Source organism: Pseudophryne corroboree, chromosome 1, assembly GCF_028390025.1.
Source record: "Pseudophryne corroboree isolate aPseCor3 chromosome 1, aPseCor3.hap2, whole genome shotgun sequence".
Classification (NCBI taxonomy): Eukaryota; Metazoa; Chordata; class Amphibia; order Anura; family Myobatrachidae; genus Pseudophryne; species Pseudophryne corroboree.
The window spans coordinates 748,181,048-748,200,361 of record NC_086444.1 but is presented as its reverse complement, the minus strand read 5'-3'; the positions used below and the strand labels follow the sequence as shown (position 1 = coordinate 748,200,361).

The 19,314-nt window shown below is 45.8% G+C and overlaps 1 protein-coding gene across 2 annotated transcripts in view; it reads right to left on the bottom strand.

The window, feature by feature from the left end:
- Positions 1-19,314, bottom strand: part of CDKL2 (cyclin dependent kinase like 2) — a 178,723-nt gene that overhangs the window by 57,533 nt on the left and 101,876 nt on the right. For both annotated transcript variants that reach the window (XM_063916747.1, XM_063916739.1), the window contains exons 3-6: positions 17,185-17,379; positions 14,712-14,890; positions 14,491-14,603; positions 12,024-12,163 (exon numbers count right to left, since the gene is read on the bottom strand). In XM_063916747.1, the coding sequence (XP_063772817.1) occupies positions 12,024-12,163; positions 14,491-14,603; positions 14,712-14,890; positions 17,185-17,379 (627 nt within the window). The remainder of the gene's footprint in view (positions 1-12,023; positions 12,164-14,490; positions 14,604-14,711; positions 14,891-17,184; positions 17,380-19,314) is intronic.

Sequence of the window (19,314 nt, the reverse complement as noted above, 5' to 3'; positions counted from 1 at the left end):
AAACATGAAAATGATAGTTATTGCAAGCATGCAATATTGGCTATATTTTGGAATGTTTAAGAGCATGTTATGAAAGGCTAGCCCAGGGCTCCACAAGGCACTACTAGCGGCCGCCTAGGGCTTGATGGTCCCTAGGGGGTCCATATGTCAACCCCTGCCAGAGAGGGTGGTGGGGAGTGCTGTTGGCTACTTAAATACAATAATTTGTACAGAATCAGAGGTCCATGGCAAGGTACTGGTTAGAGGTTCCTCACCTTTGACCTGACCCTGCAAAAAAAAAGTTTTCTATATAAACTGAAAATAAATGCAAAGCTTAATAAATCTGACACAATTTCTCACAAGAAAAGGACAGCAATGCTCATCTGCCCTGGAAATATTTTTCTTTCAGAAATTGTAGTAACGAGGGAATGTGTTATCACTAGTGAGCGTTGATTTTATTTTACATATCTGGAGCTCCTTCATTCTATATTTTCCTAATGATTTTTCCACATGTGATTGAGCACCAATGGTCAGAGGAGTGCATGTTGAGCCCTGAGGTGCAAGCAGGACAGCACCTACTCTTCTGCACAATTGGCTGCATACAGGTATACATATTTTCATGTGTAGTAGAGAATATGATTTTTATTTAAACTTTGCCTTCATTTCCAGTTTATCAAATTGGAGGGGATACCAAACCAGCACCTTGCCTACGGTACCATTAGGTGTAATTCCGTCTCTGTGCTAACCAATTTCCCCCCTGACATAATGAGAGACCAGTAAGACATGAACATAGGTTTGTTAATGAAAAGTGCAGAGCAGAACAAGCCATACTCATACCTCCCAGCATTTCTGATTTGGTGAGCGGGACAACTGCGTGGCGAAGCCGCGCCCGAAAAGGGGCATGACCTATGTGAAAGGGGACATGGCTTCCAAAGAGTGCCAAGATCGCGATCACACTCCCCGTTTTCATCACTGAGGGGGCATGCCCAGCGCCCTGTGAGCTGCTGGCATGCCCTCTCTCCCTCCGTCTCCTGTGCGCACAGCGTCTATTCACCGCTCAGTGAGTGACAGGAGCCTCCCAACTGCCCCACCACCACGGGACACTTCGGCCCGCGGGTGGGACAGCGGGACAGTCTCAACAAATCGGGACAGTTGGGAGGTATGCATACTTGCCTACTTTCAACAAAAACGTTTTCAGGGAGATGTGAAAGTAACACCTATCAGTGCGGACGTGTATCGCTACATCTGAAAGGCCTGTCATACAAATGACTTACAGCCAAATGTAAATGAGTTCCACAGTTAGTAAGATCTATTTGTTGAAGAAAAGACACTGATATTTTGCAGGATTTGTTTGTGTACTGTGTTTTACAAGAGGTTCCATATACTGTAAGTGGACACTAGATACCTTATTTAAATTGCATGTAGCCATAGGAATCATTGTGCCTTATAACCAATGCAGGGAAATGGCACTAATCAATACATGTATCTCCAAGAATGTAACAGCTACATAATGGGGGTAAGATGCAATCAGGGAGCTTGCTGGTCTATTTAAGGGAGTCTCCTGCAGAATGTGTGTGTGGGGGGGAAGGGGTAGACAACTATGGAACAAGCTGCAGAAAGGGTGAAATTATTTAATCAACTCTACCAAATCTTACAATCTACCATCTAAACTATCTAAAGGATGAAAAGCCTTAAATTACAAACTCAATGCACACTAAACTACCACTTTTTCATGCCCTTTAGACTTTCGCCCTGCATCATTTGCTAATGCCTGCCTTACTCATCATATCCCTGATGTGCTATGATACAGGCTAAAAGTCTAAGGCAGTGGTAATTTCAGCACAAGTGTCGTGTCCTCAGCGGGACTGCCAAGACAGGCCCAGGAGCAAGGGAGTGTGGCCGCTCCCCATCTGGGACCCTCTGCAGTAGCTGGGTGCACATAGAAGTGGGTGTGACCTACATCTCTTAGGTGTAGTTACACCTCCCTTGCTGTCCCGGGCATAGAGAGTCCCAGGAACCTTGTACCTGCCCCATACAACTCTCGGTGCCTTTGAGCCTCACTGCCTGGCCCTGGTCTTGTTTGAACACTATTGCAAACAGTGTACATACTGTATACAGCAAGGCTACAATATTTGTGACTGTCTAACAGTTTAGTTAGAGAAACACCATTATCCAAACGGGTATAGTATGAGTTGCCAGCGGCCGGTATCCCAGGGGCCAGCATACCGGCGCCGGGATCCAAACCGCCGGCATACCGACAGCTGGGCGAGCGCTAATGAGTCCCTTTGTGGGATCTCTGCACTCACCAAGCTGTGGGCACGGTGGAGCGCTATGCGTGCCATGCTATTTATTCTCCCTCCAGGGGGGTCATGGACCCCCAAGAGGGAGAATATGTGTCGGCATGCCGGAGATCGGGATCCTGGCGCAGGTATGCTAGCCGCCGGGATCCCAGCTGGTGGTATACTGAAGACCACCCATCCAAACATGACACCCTCTTACAGAGGGGTGAAAGAAAGCAAGATGGATAATTTTAAACAATTATAAACACTGAGGTTATTTCATGTATATTATACCAATTTAAAAATATTGATGTACATCTTTGTTTACACTTTCTCTTTAATAGTTACTGAATATTACCTAGTTTGCATAACAAAGTATATGGGGTAAAATTACTAAGATGGGAGGTCTATTTAAGATGGGATGTTGCCCATAGCAACCAATCAGATTCTACTTCTCATTTATCTGGCACCTTCTAGAAGATAATACTTGAAATCTGATTGGTTGCTATGGGCAACATCCCATCTTAAATAGAACTCCCATCTTAGTAAATTTACCCCTATGGGGTAAATTTACTAAGATTCGTGTTTTCCCGTTTGAGGTCAAAGTTCAATCACGAATGACGTCGAAAGTGTAAATATGCAACTTTTTGAATTGATTACGACTAATTTACTAAGCTGCCGTATTCTGCATTTTCGGGTTTTCCGATGTCGATGTCATTCGTTTTTTTTGGCAGTGTTTTACGTGAGTGACTTGTAAAACACTGCTGACTTTAATACAATGAATCTCGGCCGGATCTGAGAGATCCGTGCTGGGCTTCATTGTGCACTTTGTTAAAAAAATAAATAAAGTTTAAATGTAAAAAAAAAATTGCGTGGGGTCCCCCCTCCTAAGGCAAACCAGCCTCGGGCTCTTTGAGCCGATCCTGGTTGCAGAAATATGGGAAAAAAATGGACAGGGGTTCCCCCATATTTAAGCAACCAGCATCGGGCTCTGCGCCTGGTCCTGGTTTCAAAAATACGGGGGACAAAAAGAGTAGGGGTCCCCCGTATTTTTGAAACCAGCACCGGGCTCCACTAGCTGGACAGATAATGCCACAGCCGGGGGTCACTTTTATACAGTGCCTTGCGGCCGTGGCATCAAATATCCAACTAGTCACCCCTGGCCGGGGTACCCTGGGGGAGTGGGGACCCTTTCAATCAAGGGGTCCCCCCCCAGCCACCCAAGGGCCAGGGGTGAAGCCCGAGGCTGTCCCCCCCATCCAATGGGCTGCGGATGGGGGGCTGATAGCCTTTGTGATAAGTGTTTGATATTGTTTTTAGTAGCAGTACTACAAGGCCCAGCAAGCCTCCCCCGCAAGCTGGTACTTGGAGAACCACAAGTACCAGCATGCGGCGGAAAAATGGGCCCGCTGGTACCTGTAGTACTACTACTAAAAAAATACCCCAATAAAGACATTACACACACACCTTGAAAGTATAACTTTAATACATCCATCCACACCTCCATATACACATACTTACCTTATGTTCCCACGCAGGTCGGTCCTCTTCTCCAGTAGAATCCATGGTGTACCTGTAGAAAAAATTATACTCACATAATCCATGGTTGAAGGCTCCTCGGTAAATCCTTTTGTAATCCACGTACTTGAAAAAATAAAAAAACGGATACCCGACCACGAACTGAAAGGGGACCCATGTTTTCACATGGGCCCCTTTCCCCGAATGCCAGAAACCCACTCTGACTGATGTCTAAGTGGGTTTCTTCAGCCAATCAGGGAGCGCCACATTGTGGCACCCTCCTGATCGGCTGTGTGCTCCTGTACTGTATGACAGGCGGCACACGGCAGTGTTACAATGTAGCGCCTATGCGCTCCATTGTAACCAATGGTGGGAACTTTCAGGTCAGCGGTGAGGTCACTTTCGGTCAACCGCTGACCTGAAAGTTCCCACCATTGGTTACAATGGAGCGCATAGGCGCTACATTGTAACATTGCCGTGTGCTGCCTGTCATACAGTACAGGAGCACACAGCCGATCAGGAGGGTGCCACAACGTGGCGCTCCCTGATTGGCTGAAGAAACCCACTTAGACATCAGTCAGAGTGGGTTTCTGGCATTCGGGGAAAGGGGCCCATGTGAAAACATGGGTCCCCTTTCAGTTCGTGGTCGGGTATCCGTTTTTTTATTTTTTCAAGTACGTGGATTACAAAAGGATTTACCGAGGAGCCTTCAACCATGGATTATGTGAGTATAATTTTTTCTACAGGTACACCATGGATTCTACTGGAGAAGAGGACCGACCTGCGTGGGAACATAAGGTAAGTATGTGTATATGGAGGTGTGGATGGATGTATTAAAGTTATACTTTCAAGGTGTGTGTGTAATGTCTTTATTGGGGTATTTTTTTAGTAGTAGTACTACAGGTACCAGCGGGCCCATTTTTCCGCCGCATGCTGGTACTTGTGGTTCTCCAAGTACCAGCTTGCGGGGGAGGCTTGCTGGGCCTTGTAGTACTGCTACTAAAAACAATATCAAACACTTATCACAAAGGCTATCAGCCCCCCATCCGCAGCCCATTGGATGGGGACAGCCTCGGGCTTCACCCCTGGCCCTTGGGTGGCTGGGGGGGGGACCCCTTGATTGAAGGGGTCCCCACTCCCCCAGGGTACCCCGGCCAGGGGTGACTAGTTGGATATTTGATGCCACGGCCGCAAGGCACTGTATAAAAGTGACCCCCGGCTGTGGCATTATCTGTCCAGCTAGTGGAGCCCGGTGCTGGTTTCAAAAATACGGGGGACCCCTACTCTTTTTGTCCCCTGTATTTTTGGAACCAGGACCAGGCGCAGAGCCCGATGCTGGTTGCTTAAATATGGGGGAACCCCTGTCCATTTTTTCCCCATATTTCTGCAACCAGGATCGGCTCAAAGAGCCCGAGGCTGGTTTGCCTTAGGAGGGGGGACCCCATGCTATTTTTTTTCTGAAAATTTAGAACATTTCCCCCCCCTTCCCACTGAAAAACATGCACGGATCTCATGGATCCGTGCATGCCTATACAAACACGGGATAAAAAAGCAGGTCTGTTTTTTTTTAGCACTTTTTCACGATTTGTATTTTATCACGGCAGTGTTTGGCTATTGTCGGCAGTGTTTGTGTTTTGCACTTTTTAGTAAATTCCCGATTTCTAGCAAATTGCAGGCGTATTTGACCGATGGTGTATTGATTCGTGATTTTTTCCTAGGACTTCCAAAATATTACGAATGCCCTCATCACTGCCGTGATTTTTGCTTAGTAAATTACCGAGATGACACTTTGATGAAAAAACGGCATCTCGGTCAAAATCGGGACCTTAGTAAATATACCCCTATGTCTGAATTCTGTCAGGAGATATTTGTGATTACACACAGAATTCATGACCACTAGAGGGCTCTTGCAGCCCAGATATGAAGCTGCCCATTACACGCACTGGAGAGAAATACAAGTAGAACAATAGAAATTTGCCAGTTTTAGTTTGTCCAACATATATTTAGTATTGTGCATTTGCATTCCAAAGTGTAGAGATATATAAATTTGTATCATGTTAAAATATTGTACATTTATTTGAAACTACTGATTTGTGTTAGCAAATAACTTGGCATCTAAACTAGAGTTTATCAACAATTAAAAGTTTTGTAGTGCACCTAATGGCCCCCATACATCTATGAGGCGATTCCTTGACTGCCGTAAACGCTGATTGATGAATTGGGGAAAATAGCCATGTTAAAAATGACCGTCAGGATCAGGGAATCAGAGTTTTTAAGCATATTTAATATTTCCGATACCCTGATCCAGCCGTCAGGGGATCGGGGCATTGCCCCAATAAATCTCGGATGTATGGGGGCCATTAGACTAAAGGTGTGTTCACATAGTGAGATTCAGGCTATACCTGCTTGCAGCTAGCTTGGGTTTCTTAGGCTACTGGACACCATTAGCTCCAGAGGGCACAATGTCAACTCCTTACATAAAAGGCTGGATGACGTAACAGCTATAGGACAGCCGGCTTCTCAGCCCGCGCCTGCCCAGGCGTCTCAAAGGCCATCAGGGGCTTAAAAACGCCCGCTCCCTCAGATGGCAGACACAGATGTCGACACGGAGTCTGACTCCAGTGTCGACGAGGTTGAGACATATACACAATCCACTAGGAACATCCGTTACATGATCCCGGCAATAAAAAATGTGTTACACATTTCTGACATTAACCCAAGTACCACTAAAAAAGGGTTTTATGTTTGGGGAGAAAAAGCAGGCAGTGTTTTGTTCCCCCATCAAATGAGTGAATGCAGTGTGAAAAAGCGTGGGTTCCCCCGATAAGAAACGGGTAATTTCTAAAAAGTTACTGATGGCGTACCCTTTCCCGCCAGAGGATAAGTTACGCTGGGAGATATCCCCTAGGGTGGATAAGGCGCTCATACGTTTGTCAAAAAAGGTGGCACTGCCGACTTAGGATACGGCCACTTTGAAGGTACCTGCTGATAAAAAGCAGGAGGCTATCCTGAAGTCTGTATTTACACACTCAGGTACTAGACTGAGACCTGCAGATAGTGCTGCTGCAGCGTGGTCTGTAACCCTGTCAAACAGAGATACTATTTTGCGAACATAAGACGTCGTCTTATATATGAGGGATGCACAGAGGGATATTTTGCCGGCTGGCATCCAGAATTAATGCAATGTCCATTCTGTCAGGAGGGTATTAGAGACCCGACACTGGACAGGTGATGCTGACTTTAAAAGGCACATAGAGCCTTATAAGGGTGAGGAATTGTTTAGGGATGGTCTCTGGGACCTCGTATCCACAGCAACAGCTGGGAAGAAAATTTTTTACCTCAGGTTTCCTCACAGCCTAAGAAAGCACTGTATTATCAGGTACAGTCCTTTCGGCTTCAGAAAAGCAAGCGGGTTAAAGGCGCTTCCTTTCTGCACAGAGACGAGGGAAGAGGGAAAAAGCTGCACCAGTCAGCCAGTTCCCAGAATCAAAATTCTTCCCCCGCTTCCTCTGAGTCCACCGCATGATGCGGGGGCTCCACAGGCGTAGCCAGGTACGGTGGGGGGCCGCCTCAAAAAATTTTCAGCGATCAGTGGGCTCGCTCACAGGTGGATCCCTGGATCCTTCAAGTAGTATCTCAGGGGTACAAGCTGGAATTCGAGGCGTCTCCCCCCCGCCGTTTCCTCAAATCTGCCTTGCCGACAACTCCCTCAGGCAGGGAGGCTGTGCTAGAGGCAATTCACAAGCTGTATTCCCAGCAGGTGATAGTCAAGGTGCCCCTACTTCAACAAGGACGGGGTTACTATTCCACACTGTTTGTGGTACCGAAACCGGACGGTTCGGTGAGACCCATTTTAAATTTGAAATCCTTGAACACATACATAAAAAAATTCAAGTTCAAGATGGAATCGCTCAGGGCGGTTATTGCAAGCCTGGAGGAGGGGGATTACATGGTATCCCTGGACATCAAGGATGCTTACCTACATGTCCCCATTTACCATCCTCACCAGGAGTACCTCAGAATTGTGGTACAGGATTGCCATTACCAATTCCAAACACTGCCGTTTGGACTGTCCACGGCACCGAGGGTCTTTACCAAGGTAATGGCAGAAATGATGATACTCCTTCGAAAAAAGGGAGTTTTAATTATCCCGTACTTGGACGATCTCCTTATAAAGGCGAGGTCCAAGGAGCAGTTGTTGGTCGGAGTGCACTATCTCGGGAAGTGCTACAACAGCACGGATGGGTTCTATACATTCCAAAGTCACAGCTGGTTCCTACCACACACCTACTGTTCCTGGGGATGGTTCTGGACACAGAACAGAAAAAAGTGTTTCTCCCGCAGGAGAAAGCCAAGGAGCTGTCATCTCTAGTCAGAGACCTCCTGAAACCAAAACAGGTATCGGTGCATCACTGCACACGAGTCCTGGGAAAAATGGTAGCTTCTAATGAAGCAAAATTCCATTTGGCAGGTTCCATGCAAGAACCTTTCAGTGGGACCTCTTGGACAAGTGGTCGGGATCGCATCTTCAGATGCATCGGCTGATAACCCTGTCTCCAAGGACCAGGGTATCTCTACTGTGGTGGCTGCAGAGTGCTCATCTTCAAGAGGGCCGCAGATTCGGCATACAGGACTGGGTCCTGGTAACCACGGATGCCAGCCTTCGAGGCTGGGGGGCAGTCACACAGGGAAGAAATTTCCAAGGACTTTGGTCAAGTCAGGAGTCGTCCCTACACATAAATATTCTGGAACTGAGGGCCATTTACAATGCCCTAAGTCTGGCAAGGCCTCTGCTTCAAAACCAGCCGGTACTGATCCAATCAGACAACATCACGGCAGTCGCCCATGTAAACCGACAGGGCGGCACAAGAAGCAGGATGGCGATGGCAGAAGCCACAAGGATTCTCCGATGGGCGGAAAATCACGTCTTAGCACTGTCAGCAGTGTTCATTCCGGGAGTGGACAACTGGGAAGCAGACTTCCTCAGCAGACACGACCTACACCCGGGAGAGTGGGGACTTCATCCAGAAGTCTTCCAACTGTTGGTAAACCGTTGGGAAAGGCCACAGGTGGACATGATGGCGTCCCACCTAAACAAAAAACTAGATATTGCGCCAGGTCAAGGGACCCTCAGGCAATAGCTGTGGACGCTCTAGTGACACCGTGGGTGTACCAGTCGGTTTATGTATTCCCTCCTCTGCCTCTCATACCAAAGGTACTGAGAATAATAAGAAAATGAGGAGTAAGAACGATACTCGTGGTTCCGGATGGGCCAAGAAGAGCTTGGTACCCAGAACTTCAAGAAATGATATCAGAGGACCCATGGCCTCTACCGCTCAGACAGGATCTGCTACAGCAGGGGCCCTGTCTGTTCCAAGACTTACCGCGGCTGCGTTTGACGGCATGGCGGTTGAATTCCGGATCCTAAAGGAAAAGGGCATTCCGGAGGAAGTCATTCCTACGCTGATAAAAGCCAGGAAAGAAGTAACCGCAAACCATTATCACCGTATTTGGCGAAAATAAGTTGCGTGGTGTGAGGCCAGGAAGGCCCCAACAGAGGAATTTCAGCTGGGTCGTTTTCTGCACTTCCTACAGTCAGGAGTGACTATGGGCCTAAACTTGGGTTCCATTAAGGTCCAGATTTCGGCTCTGTCGATTTTCTTCCAGAAAGAACTGGCTTCACTGCCTGGAGTTCAGACATTTGTAAAGGGAGTGCTACATATTCATCCCCCTTTTGTGCCTCCTGTGGCACCTTGGGATCTCAACGTGGTGTTGAGTTTCTTAAAATCACATTGGTTTGAGCCACTTAAAACTGTGGATTTGAAATATCTCACGTGGAAAGTGGTCATGTTATTGGCCTTGGCTTCGGCCAGGCGTGTGTCAGAATTGGAGGCTTTGTCATGTAAAAGCCCTTATCTGATTTTCCATATGGATAGGGCAGAATTGAGGACTCGTCCCCAGTTTCTCCCTAAGGTGGTATCAGCTTTTCACTTGAACCAACCTATTGTAGTGCCTGCGGCTACTAGGGACTTGGAAGATTCCAAGTTCCTGGACGTAGTCAGGGCCTTAAAAATGTATATTTCCAGGACGGCTGGAGTCAGGAAAACTGACTCGCTTTTTATCCTGTAGGCACCCAACAAAATAGGTGCTCCAGCTTCTAAGCAGACTATTGCTCGCTGAATTTGTAGCACAATTCAGCTGGAGCATTCTGCGGCTGGATTGCTGCATCCTAAATCAGTAAAAGCCCATTCCACGAGGAAAGTGGGCTCATCTTGGGCGGCTGCCCGAGGGGTCTCGGCTTTACAACTTTGCCGAGCTGCAACTTGGTCAGGGGCAAACACGTTTGCTAAATTCTACAAATTTAATACCCTGGCTGAGGAGGACCTTGAGTTCTCTCATTCGGTGCTGCAGAGTCATCCGCACTCTCCCGCCCGTTTGGGAGCTTTGGTATAATCCCAATGGTCCTTACGAAGTTCCCAGCATCCACTAGGACGTCAGAGAAAATAAGATTTTACTCACCGGTAAATCTATTTCTTGTAGTCCGTAGTAGATGCTGGGCGCCCATCCCAAGTGCGGATTGTCTGCAATACTTGTATGTAGTTATTGCCTAACTAAGGGTTATTGTTGAGCCATCTGTTGAGAGGCCCAGTTATATTTCATACTGTTAACTGGGTGTAGTATCACGAGTTATACGGTGTGATTGGTGTGGCTGGTATGAGTCTTACCCGGGATTCAAAATCCTTCCTTATTGTGTCAGCTCTTCCGGGCACAGTATCCTAACTGAGGTCTGGAGGAGGGTCATAGTGGGAGGAGCCAGTGCACACCAGATAGTACCTAATCTTTCTTTTAGAGTGCCCAGTCTCCTGCGGAGCCCGTCTATTCCCCATGGTCCTTACGGAGTTCCCAGCATCCACTACGGACTACAAGAAATAGATTTACCGGTGAGTAAAATCTTATTTTTTGACAGTTTTGCAGTGTTTGGGAGCAAATGATAGATTGTAATTTGCTCCCATCAATTACCAGATTTTCATTCCAACCAGCTAGATCTGGCAGATTATCTGACAGATAATTGTATAGTGTATACCTACCTTAACAATAAAATATGTAGGAGTAAGAACCAGAAATATGCACAATCCTGAATGTAGAGTGTGTTATTATCACATACTCTACTTATATATTTGAAGCCTCCATAGATATAGGGACACTTTTGAACCAGTTAATATGGTGAGCAAAGTAATCACAAATTAATTAGTTTTATGTAAAAATCTACTCCTCCCCCCCCCCCCCCCCCCTCCGCTTCACTAAACTGGTTAATTCCTGACTGCGACCCACCCTATTTAATACAATTCAGACTACATTATTCCTAAATATGTCAATACATACAGTATTTTCAAGAGACACATGCCAAGATCAAAAGATACTGCTGATAACATCAAGAAAATAGTTGACGATATCTATCAGTCTCAGAAGGGTTGTAATACAATAATTAAAGCCCTGCAGTTCCACTGAATCACAATAAAGGCCAGGCTGTTCAATTGGAAACTGCGTAGCAAAATATCTGGAAGACCTAGGAGTATAAGTGCCCATGAAGGTCTTTAGGTCTGCCGTGCTATGAACTAGGGGCCTTATTCAATACTGATTGTATCAGCAATGCGATTGCATTCTCCTGTTTTCCTGGCCAGTGCGCCTGCGCAGGTACCGTTCTACGCAGGTAGGGAGATACGATCGCATTGCAGTGATGCAAACGCCTCTGCCTGATTGACAGGTCGAAGCATTCGTTGGGAGGTCAAGGACAGCGACGCAGCATTGCAGGGGTGTGACGACGGGAACGCAGGCAGGTCTGGGCCATTTATGGGGAGGCTGCGTGATATCAGATGTGGCCACTGCAAATTGTACGATGGCTGCACAGCTCCTGTCTTCATAGCCAGGCGGGGTCAGCAATGCGATCGCGATTGAACTGCGATCGCATAGCTTGCGTCCAATTAGCATGCTGGATGACATTGCCCTGTACTGGGTGGCCCCCAACATGCAATTGTCAGCAAGTGCAGTTTTGCTAAATTAGCAAACCTGCAACTGAAGCTCAATAAGGTCATAGGTCCATGTTTGGCAAAGATCCATTTTTATGTCTCAATTATGTGAAAAATTGCTTATTAATGAGCATATATATGGGATCCTTTTTAGCTGATTTAATATATATATGTACTAGATAGTTTTGCCAGTAAACCACTAGAATCTGACAGAAGTTACCTTGGCTAAATCTAATATAATGGGAGAAAGTTTAGGATATCGCCTTTCAAGAGGTTCAACTTCCTTGATTTCTGGTAAAGTCACACCAACAAACAGTGGATTCTTGTAAAACAGCTCTTGAAGGCGTGGAGTCAGGTTACCTGCAACACAAAGCAGTAAATATAATATAGGCCAAATGTTCATTGCTTACTGTATATTATCATTAGTGATTTAGTCACATCATTATACCTGTGCTGAAAAACCACTGACGCTGACCCAGCCTAAAGGAAAGTTTTCTGTATATATTTTAATTAATAATTGACTTGTAACTGTGTTTAGAAATCTAACCAAGCATAAAAAGGATTACTTAATAACATCATGTTAATAGCAAAATGCTGCAACACATAGCAACCAAATTAATAAACTTTACTATTTATTACTAAAGAACAACATCTAAAACTGATGAGGACATCTTAGATTGTGTGTTCAGAACTTCTAAATATTAGGGACCCAAATATTTGCTGAACACAATCTTCTAAATATGCTCCCTCTTTGTGTGCATGTAAATAAGTGAGTTTTTCATTATAGCCTAAGGGTGGTCTTCAGTTTGCCGCATGTCGGGAACCCGGCACACAGTATACCGGCGCCGGAATCCCGACAGCCGGCATACCGACACTTTTTCTCCCTCTTGAGGGTCCACGACCCCACTGGAGGGAGAATAAATAGCTTGGCGCGCGTAGCGCGCCACCGTGCCCGCAAGGGGCTCATTTGCGCTTGCCACGCTATCGGTATGCCGGCGGTCGGGATCCCGGGAACCGGTATGCTGGTCGCCGGGAGCCCGGCCGCCTGCATACCATACTACACCCTAGCCTAGTTATGCCCTTTTCTGTTGCAAGTGGAGATGCGATTGGAAGGCAGTATGCACAATGTGAAAAGGGTTTGGGACTCGGGGTCGACACCAATTAGGTCGACACCACTTAATTGGTTGACACACCTTAGGTCGACATCTGAAAAAGGTTGACATGGAAAATAGGTCGACATGAGTTTTTTATGTTTTTTTGGTGTCGTTTTCTGTGTAATCTGACTAGTAACCCCAATTAGTGCACCGTGTCCCCTCGCTGCTGCGCTCGGCACAGGTTACCATTCTCAATTGTAGTCCACGTGGATCGTAAAGTATAAAAAAGTTCTAAAAATGAAAAAAATAATAATAATAATGTCAACCTTTTTCCATGTCGACCTTGTTCATGTCGACCTATTGTCCGTGTTGACCTGTTTCAGGCGTCGACCTAAGGTGTGTCGACCTAAGGTGTGTCGACCTAAGTGGTGTCGACGTGGAGTCCGGATACTGTGTGAGAACACACAAGCTTCATTTCGCAAACAGGCTCAGGCCATAGACCTGAGTGTCAATTTTCCATCTAAACTAAGTAATGCAGACAGGAAAGAGTTAAACTATGACTCTAATTAGGATCACTGGGCTGTGGGGGTGATACAGACCGGATCGCTGCTGTGTATTTTCATACAGTAGGCGATCAGGTGTATGCACCGCAATGTGCATGCGCGTTGGACAACAACAACGCGCATCGCTGGTCAGCGACGGGATGGTGCAAAAGATCCAAACGCACGGGCGTTTGCAAGGTGATTGACAGGAGGAAGCCATTTGTGGGTGGCAACTGACCATTTACAGGGCGTGTCCTGAAAAACGCAGGCATGTCCAAGCGTTTTCAGGGAGGGGGTCTGGCGTTAGCTCCGGCCCCGATCAGCCTAATGTGATCGCACTGGAGGAGTACATCCTGGGCTGCACAGAGTGGATTTTTACAGCTCAGCGTACACATAGGATCACATACTTGCACGGCGAATTTACACTCCCCCTGGAGGCGGCGACTATCCCAACGCAGGACAGCATACTTTGCAGACCAACGATCAGGTCTGAATCAGCGCCTGTGTTCCCAATGTGTACGATTTTTCATAGCAAGTTCCAGTTCAATACTATTACATCTCCAGACTGTTCAGATTAGAGGGAACAGTGATAATTGCATTATAAGCAGGGCGTATCAAAAGAGGAGGAGGCCCCCTCCTCTCTTGCCGGCACTAAGGTCACTAGGGGACCCTAACGCTGTCCCAGAGTCTAGTGCTGATGCACATGTCTCCGGGAAAATGACGCAACAGCCATTTTCCCCGAGATTTTCTTAATGTGCATGCTCAAAATGCCGGGAAAATTACTGCTGCGCCATTTTTCTAGTGATTCCTGCAGCGCTGCTGCTGCCTACCCGGGATTCTGAAGGGTAAGTATTGAAAAAAATGGGTGCAGTGTGTGCAGGGCACAAGGGCCCACAGGGTCCAGGGGGCCCACACTGCATCCACTATAGATACACCACTGTGAAAGCCGATTTTCTAGGCACAAGAAATGTAACAGCCCCTGGTGAGCTCTGTGTTATTGTCACACTATTAGTTCATATTTTTAAGAGCCAAAATGCTAAAATAACCTTACCTTGGCATTTAATGATGAGGTACAACTGGTCAATATCAGAATCTCCAGGAAAAAGTGGCTCACCCGTGAGCATTTCTGTTACCAAGCAGCCAATAGCCCACACGTCAACGGCTCTAATGAACACAATTACAATTCTTAATAATTAATAGTTACTCAAAGCCAAAACAGAGACATGCCAAGATGTTTGTATCACTGCTCATCATTATCAGAAAGTCACATACTTGCCATACTTGATGTCCCCAACCAATAGCTCCGGTGCTCTGTACCATCGTGTAGCCACATAATCCGTGTACACCTCTCCTGGGGCAGCCAAAGTACGGGCAAATCCAAAATCACACAATTTTACCACGCCTGAATGTGACACCAATATGTTCTCTGGCTTTATGTCTCGATGGATAATCTAGGGTAGAAAGCCATAACTAAGTGTAATATAATATAATATTACATATATATATATATATATATATATATATATATATATATATAGATATATATAGATATATATATAATTTATATAAATAAAAGAAGAATTTCTGTACCAGTGTTCTAGAGAAAAAAATAAATCAATACTAGCAAGAGTACAAAATCCACTCACAGAAGCTTCCATGTGTGTGTTAATACATTCATAGTATTTTCGTGGTAAGGTATACACATAGGAAATACATTTCCACTTTTTCTTCCACGCACAGATTTAGCTATGCTCAGCTTTGCCGCAATGCATACACATGTGCAATTTTGTGCACCAGTGTGTGAATAGTCACAACCGCATTCGCACCATCCATTTCCTAGGGGCACGCACCCATTCATAGGCACACTTTTTATGATCGCTTTGCATTGCGGCAAGCTCAGAATAGCTACATCTGTATGCCCCTTTCAGTCACTTTCTGCAGCCATCTGTCAAAGGCATGTTGAAAAGATGAATTGGCGCAGACCTAGGAAGAGAACACATGGTAATGAGATTAACTATTACCAAGCAGACTGAATGTTACTCTCCCCTACTCTGTGCTTCAGACTCATCCTCCACTGATCAGCTCTGTCCATATTTCAGCTGGCCTGTATTATGTATAATGACTTCTAATTATACATGTTACCACCAAGGCGTGCATATTTCAGAACATGATCGCACACCCATTAGACACACACACACAAAGCAACAAAAAAAAAGAAGTAATATGCACTTTGGCAAAACCATGTTACACTGTACTGTAGGTGGGGAAGATGTAAAATATGGAGAGAGATTTAGGGACCTATGTCTTAATAATTGTGGCACTGCCATGATTGCAACGTCTATTTTAATCTTGTCTGAAAATATCTCTGCTATGTACTAAAGTCTTTCATATTTCAGCACAGTGTCAGTTTCCACCGCCAGATGGAGGCTGTGGGAGAGGGATTGGAAGATATCTCTCCTGCAAGTAAGCCTCCATAGGCTTTAAGTGTTTTACACCATCTGAAGTGAATTGTAAACTAATGGGGCCAAACTCCCCAAAAACTTTGCTTTTTGTAGTTTGGTACATAGGCATACCTCCCAACATGACCCTCTCCAGGAGGGACACAATGCTCTGCTTCTGGATTTTTCTGTAAATTTGTCATTGCCATCACCTGTTTTGAACAGGTTGATAGATAAGAAAGGTGTTGGCAATCATAAATTAAGAGGGAAGTCCAGGAGAAGAGCATTCGGTCCTTCCTGGAGAGGGTCATGTTGGGAGGTATGCATAGGGGTCAGATCGTCTTCCCCATTGAGAATAAAACTGTGCAGCAATTGTAGGCTCCGCTACATGCAATAGCAGTCAGTATTCAATGTGTTTGCAACCCTTGCATTGCAACCTGGTTTCTCCAGGTGCAAAGTTACTTGCTTTGTTCCCAAAATAGGGGGTAATTCAGATCTGATCGAAGATATGCTAAATTTAGCACATCTATGATCAGTTACTCAGTCATGCGGGGGGATGCCCAGCACAGGGCTAGTCTTCCCCAAATGTCAGGTCCTAATCCCCTGCAAGGGTGCAAAAGAATCGCACAGTGGCGATGCTTTTGCACCCACTGAGTAGCTCCCTGCCAGCGCAGCTCCTGCGCGCTGGCAGGCTGCTACTCGTCACGTCCCAGGTCGCAGAGGCTGCCCGTGACGTCACGCAGCCACTGCGGCCCGCCCCTACAACGGTCCGGACACGCCTGCGTTGTCTGGACCACGCCCCACCAACGGCATTCTAACGCCGTTGGTACGCCCCCTCCCGTCCCACGACCGCCTCTGCGATTGCAGCCCTGAGATACTAATAGCAGTCTGAGGCCCTTGCTGGAGTACACATGCACAGTGGCCGCACTGCGCGTGCGCACTCCAGCAAGGGCTTCAGACTGCGATTGCTGCCGCTGCAGCGATCCAGTCTGACTTAGGCCTCTAGAATCAGCAAGAAATCAGTAAATGTAATTTGATATTTTATCAGAAGTAGCATTCCCTCCCACCAGACACATGACTGCATTCAGATATGTAAAATAAAGTGCAAAACTGACCCTTTTTTGCAAATCATATTAAAATTTATCACATGACCTTTTTTTATTACAATTGTCTTTAATGAATACAGATTTGTATGTCTTTTCTCTAAATCAAACAATAATGTTATTTTGTATGTAATCCAGGGCAAAGTAATTAATAATAACTAAACATTAATCAGTGATATGATTTGGAGGCATTGTATTACTCACATTGTGATTATGGCAAAATCCTATTCCTCTTATTATCTGGAATAAATACTTCCGTACTCTGTTGAAGTCTAACCCACTGGGAAACTGTTCCAGGTCGTCGAGAACTGTACGGTCAACAAATTCAAACACTAGATACCAGCGCTTCTTTTTCTTGCATACTTCTAATAGATTTACCAAATTTTCATGGCGTAATTGCTGTAAGAAAAATAAAAGGATAAGCAGATTTAACAATTTGGATAAATATACTTTTCATATACAGGCATTTTTGACACTGCATACAGTATATAGCTTTTCTGCCCCAATTTGTTTGGTACAGCAATATTTACTACTAGGAGGCAATGCCTGCCCCCCCCCCCCCCCCCCTAAGCTAAGATACATGTTTAGAGTTGCCCGCTGCCTACACAGCCTACCTGCGAGGCAATCGGCGGGCAGACATGTTTCTGGACCCAGTGGCCCGCCCCGCACATGGTCCAGACATGCCTACGTTGTCAGGACCACCCCCTCCCAACAACAAACTGCTTGCATGTCATCCGCGTCAGCGTGGTGGCTGCTGCTGCTGGGCTCCTGCACGGTCACGTGTGTGCAGGAGCCAATCATCGGGAGGAAAAGGCTGCTGCAGACACAGCCAGCTTTATCCTGAATTCGGCGCACGCGGCAGGCCGGCCGGCGGCATAACTTAAATAAATACAAAAGGAGGTACAGAGTGGGGGAACCAGAAACAGAGATGCAGGCACAGATGGACAGAGGGGACAAAAAGCAAAACAGAGACAAAATATTTACATATTGTATGTATATATTTTGCCAAAGTGAGGACAGCTATGGCAGCCACATTTATTATATACCTTATGTTAATGCAGGATCTGTATGTTTATATTGCAGCAATTGAATAACCCAAATAATAGAGAGTAAAGTGTGTTAAATACAAAAAAGGTATCAAAGTAAGGGAGTAAAGGCCCCCAGACATAAGCAATCAGTTGGGGCAAATTGGCACTTTGCAGATAATTGTGTAAATAAATCTGCAATGTATGGGATTCACAGTTCGCAAATTCCGACCGGAAAGTGATTGGGATTGCTAAACCAGGTTTTTCAACATGTTTAATTCCACAGATCAATTGGGGTTGTAGATTTCTAGTGTATGGTAACAATCAGCAGATTTGCAGACTGTTTCTTGGAAACTGATGAGCTTTTCAAGATTGGCAGGTCTGCAAATCAGTGAAAAATATCTGTAATGTATGGGTGCAAATTGATGGATTCGGTTTATTTAAATTGGGGGGCAAAAATCTTCGAATCTGTGAATTGTTTTTTGCAATTGCTGATGTATGGGAGACTTTAAGCACAACACTATTACATTTAAAAAGAGGTAGAACAATATTAAGCTATATTTATAAAAACATGTGCACAGGCAAATTAATGTGTTGCCTATAGCAACAAATCAGATTCTGGGCCTAATTCAGATCTGATCGATGGGCTGCATTTTTTTTGGCTGCTCTGTGATCAGATAGTCGCCGCCTACAGGGAGAGGGTTAAAGCTCCGTGCAATTGTGCGATCGCATGTGTAGCAGAGCTGCACAAACTGATTTTGTGCAGTCTCTGCACAGCCCAGAACTTACTCTTCCTGTGCAATTGATTCCTGCTGATAGGGGCCAGAGCTGACGTCAGACACCCTTCCTGAAAACGCCTGATTCCGTCTGCGTTTTTCCAGACATTCCCGGAAAACGGTCAGTTGCAACCCACAAACGGCCTCTTCCTCTCAATCACCTTGCTAACGCCCGTGCGTTCGGATTTTTCGCACCATCCCATCGCTAGGCGCCTATGCCTGTCGCTGTTGTGCGGCGCACTGGCGCATTGCGGTACATATGCATGTGCAGTTCGGATCTGATCTCCCTCTGTGCGAAAACGCACAGCAGCGATCAGATCTGAATGACCCTCTCTGGCTGCTGTTTATGAAGTGCAGGTTACAAAATGTATGCTGACATCTGAAATGAAACACATTTCTTCTGCGCTAGTTTTTATACAGTAGGATCTCCCAAATGTGTAGGAAGATATTTCTGCACAACTATCATTTCAATGTGCAGATTTGTTTTGACTCTAGATGTGAGTGATTCAGGAATCTGTATAAAACCGACAGCT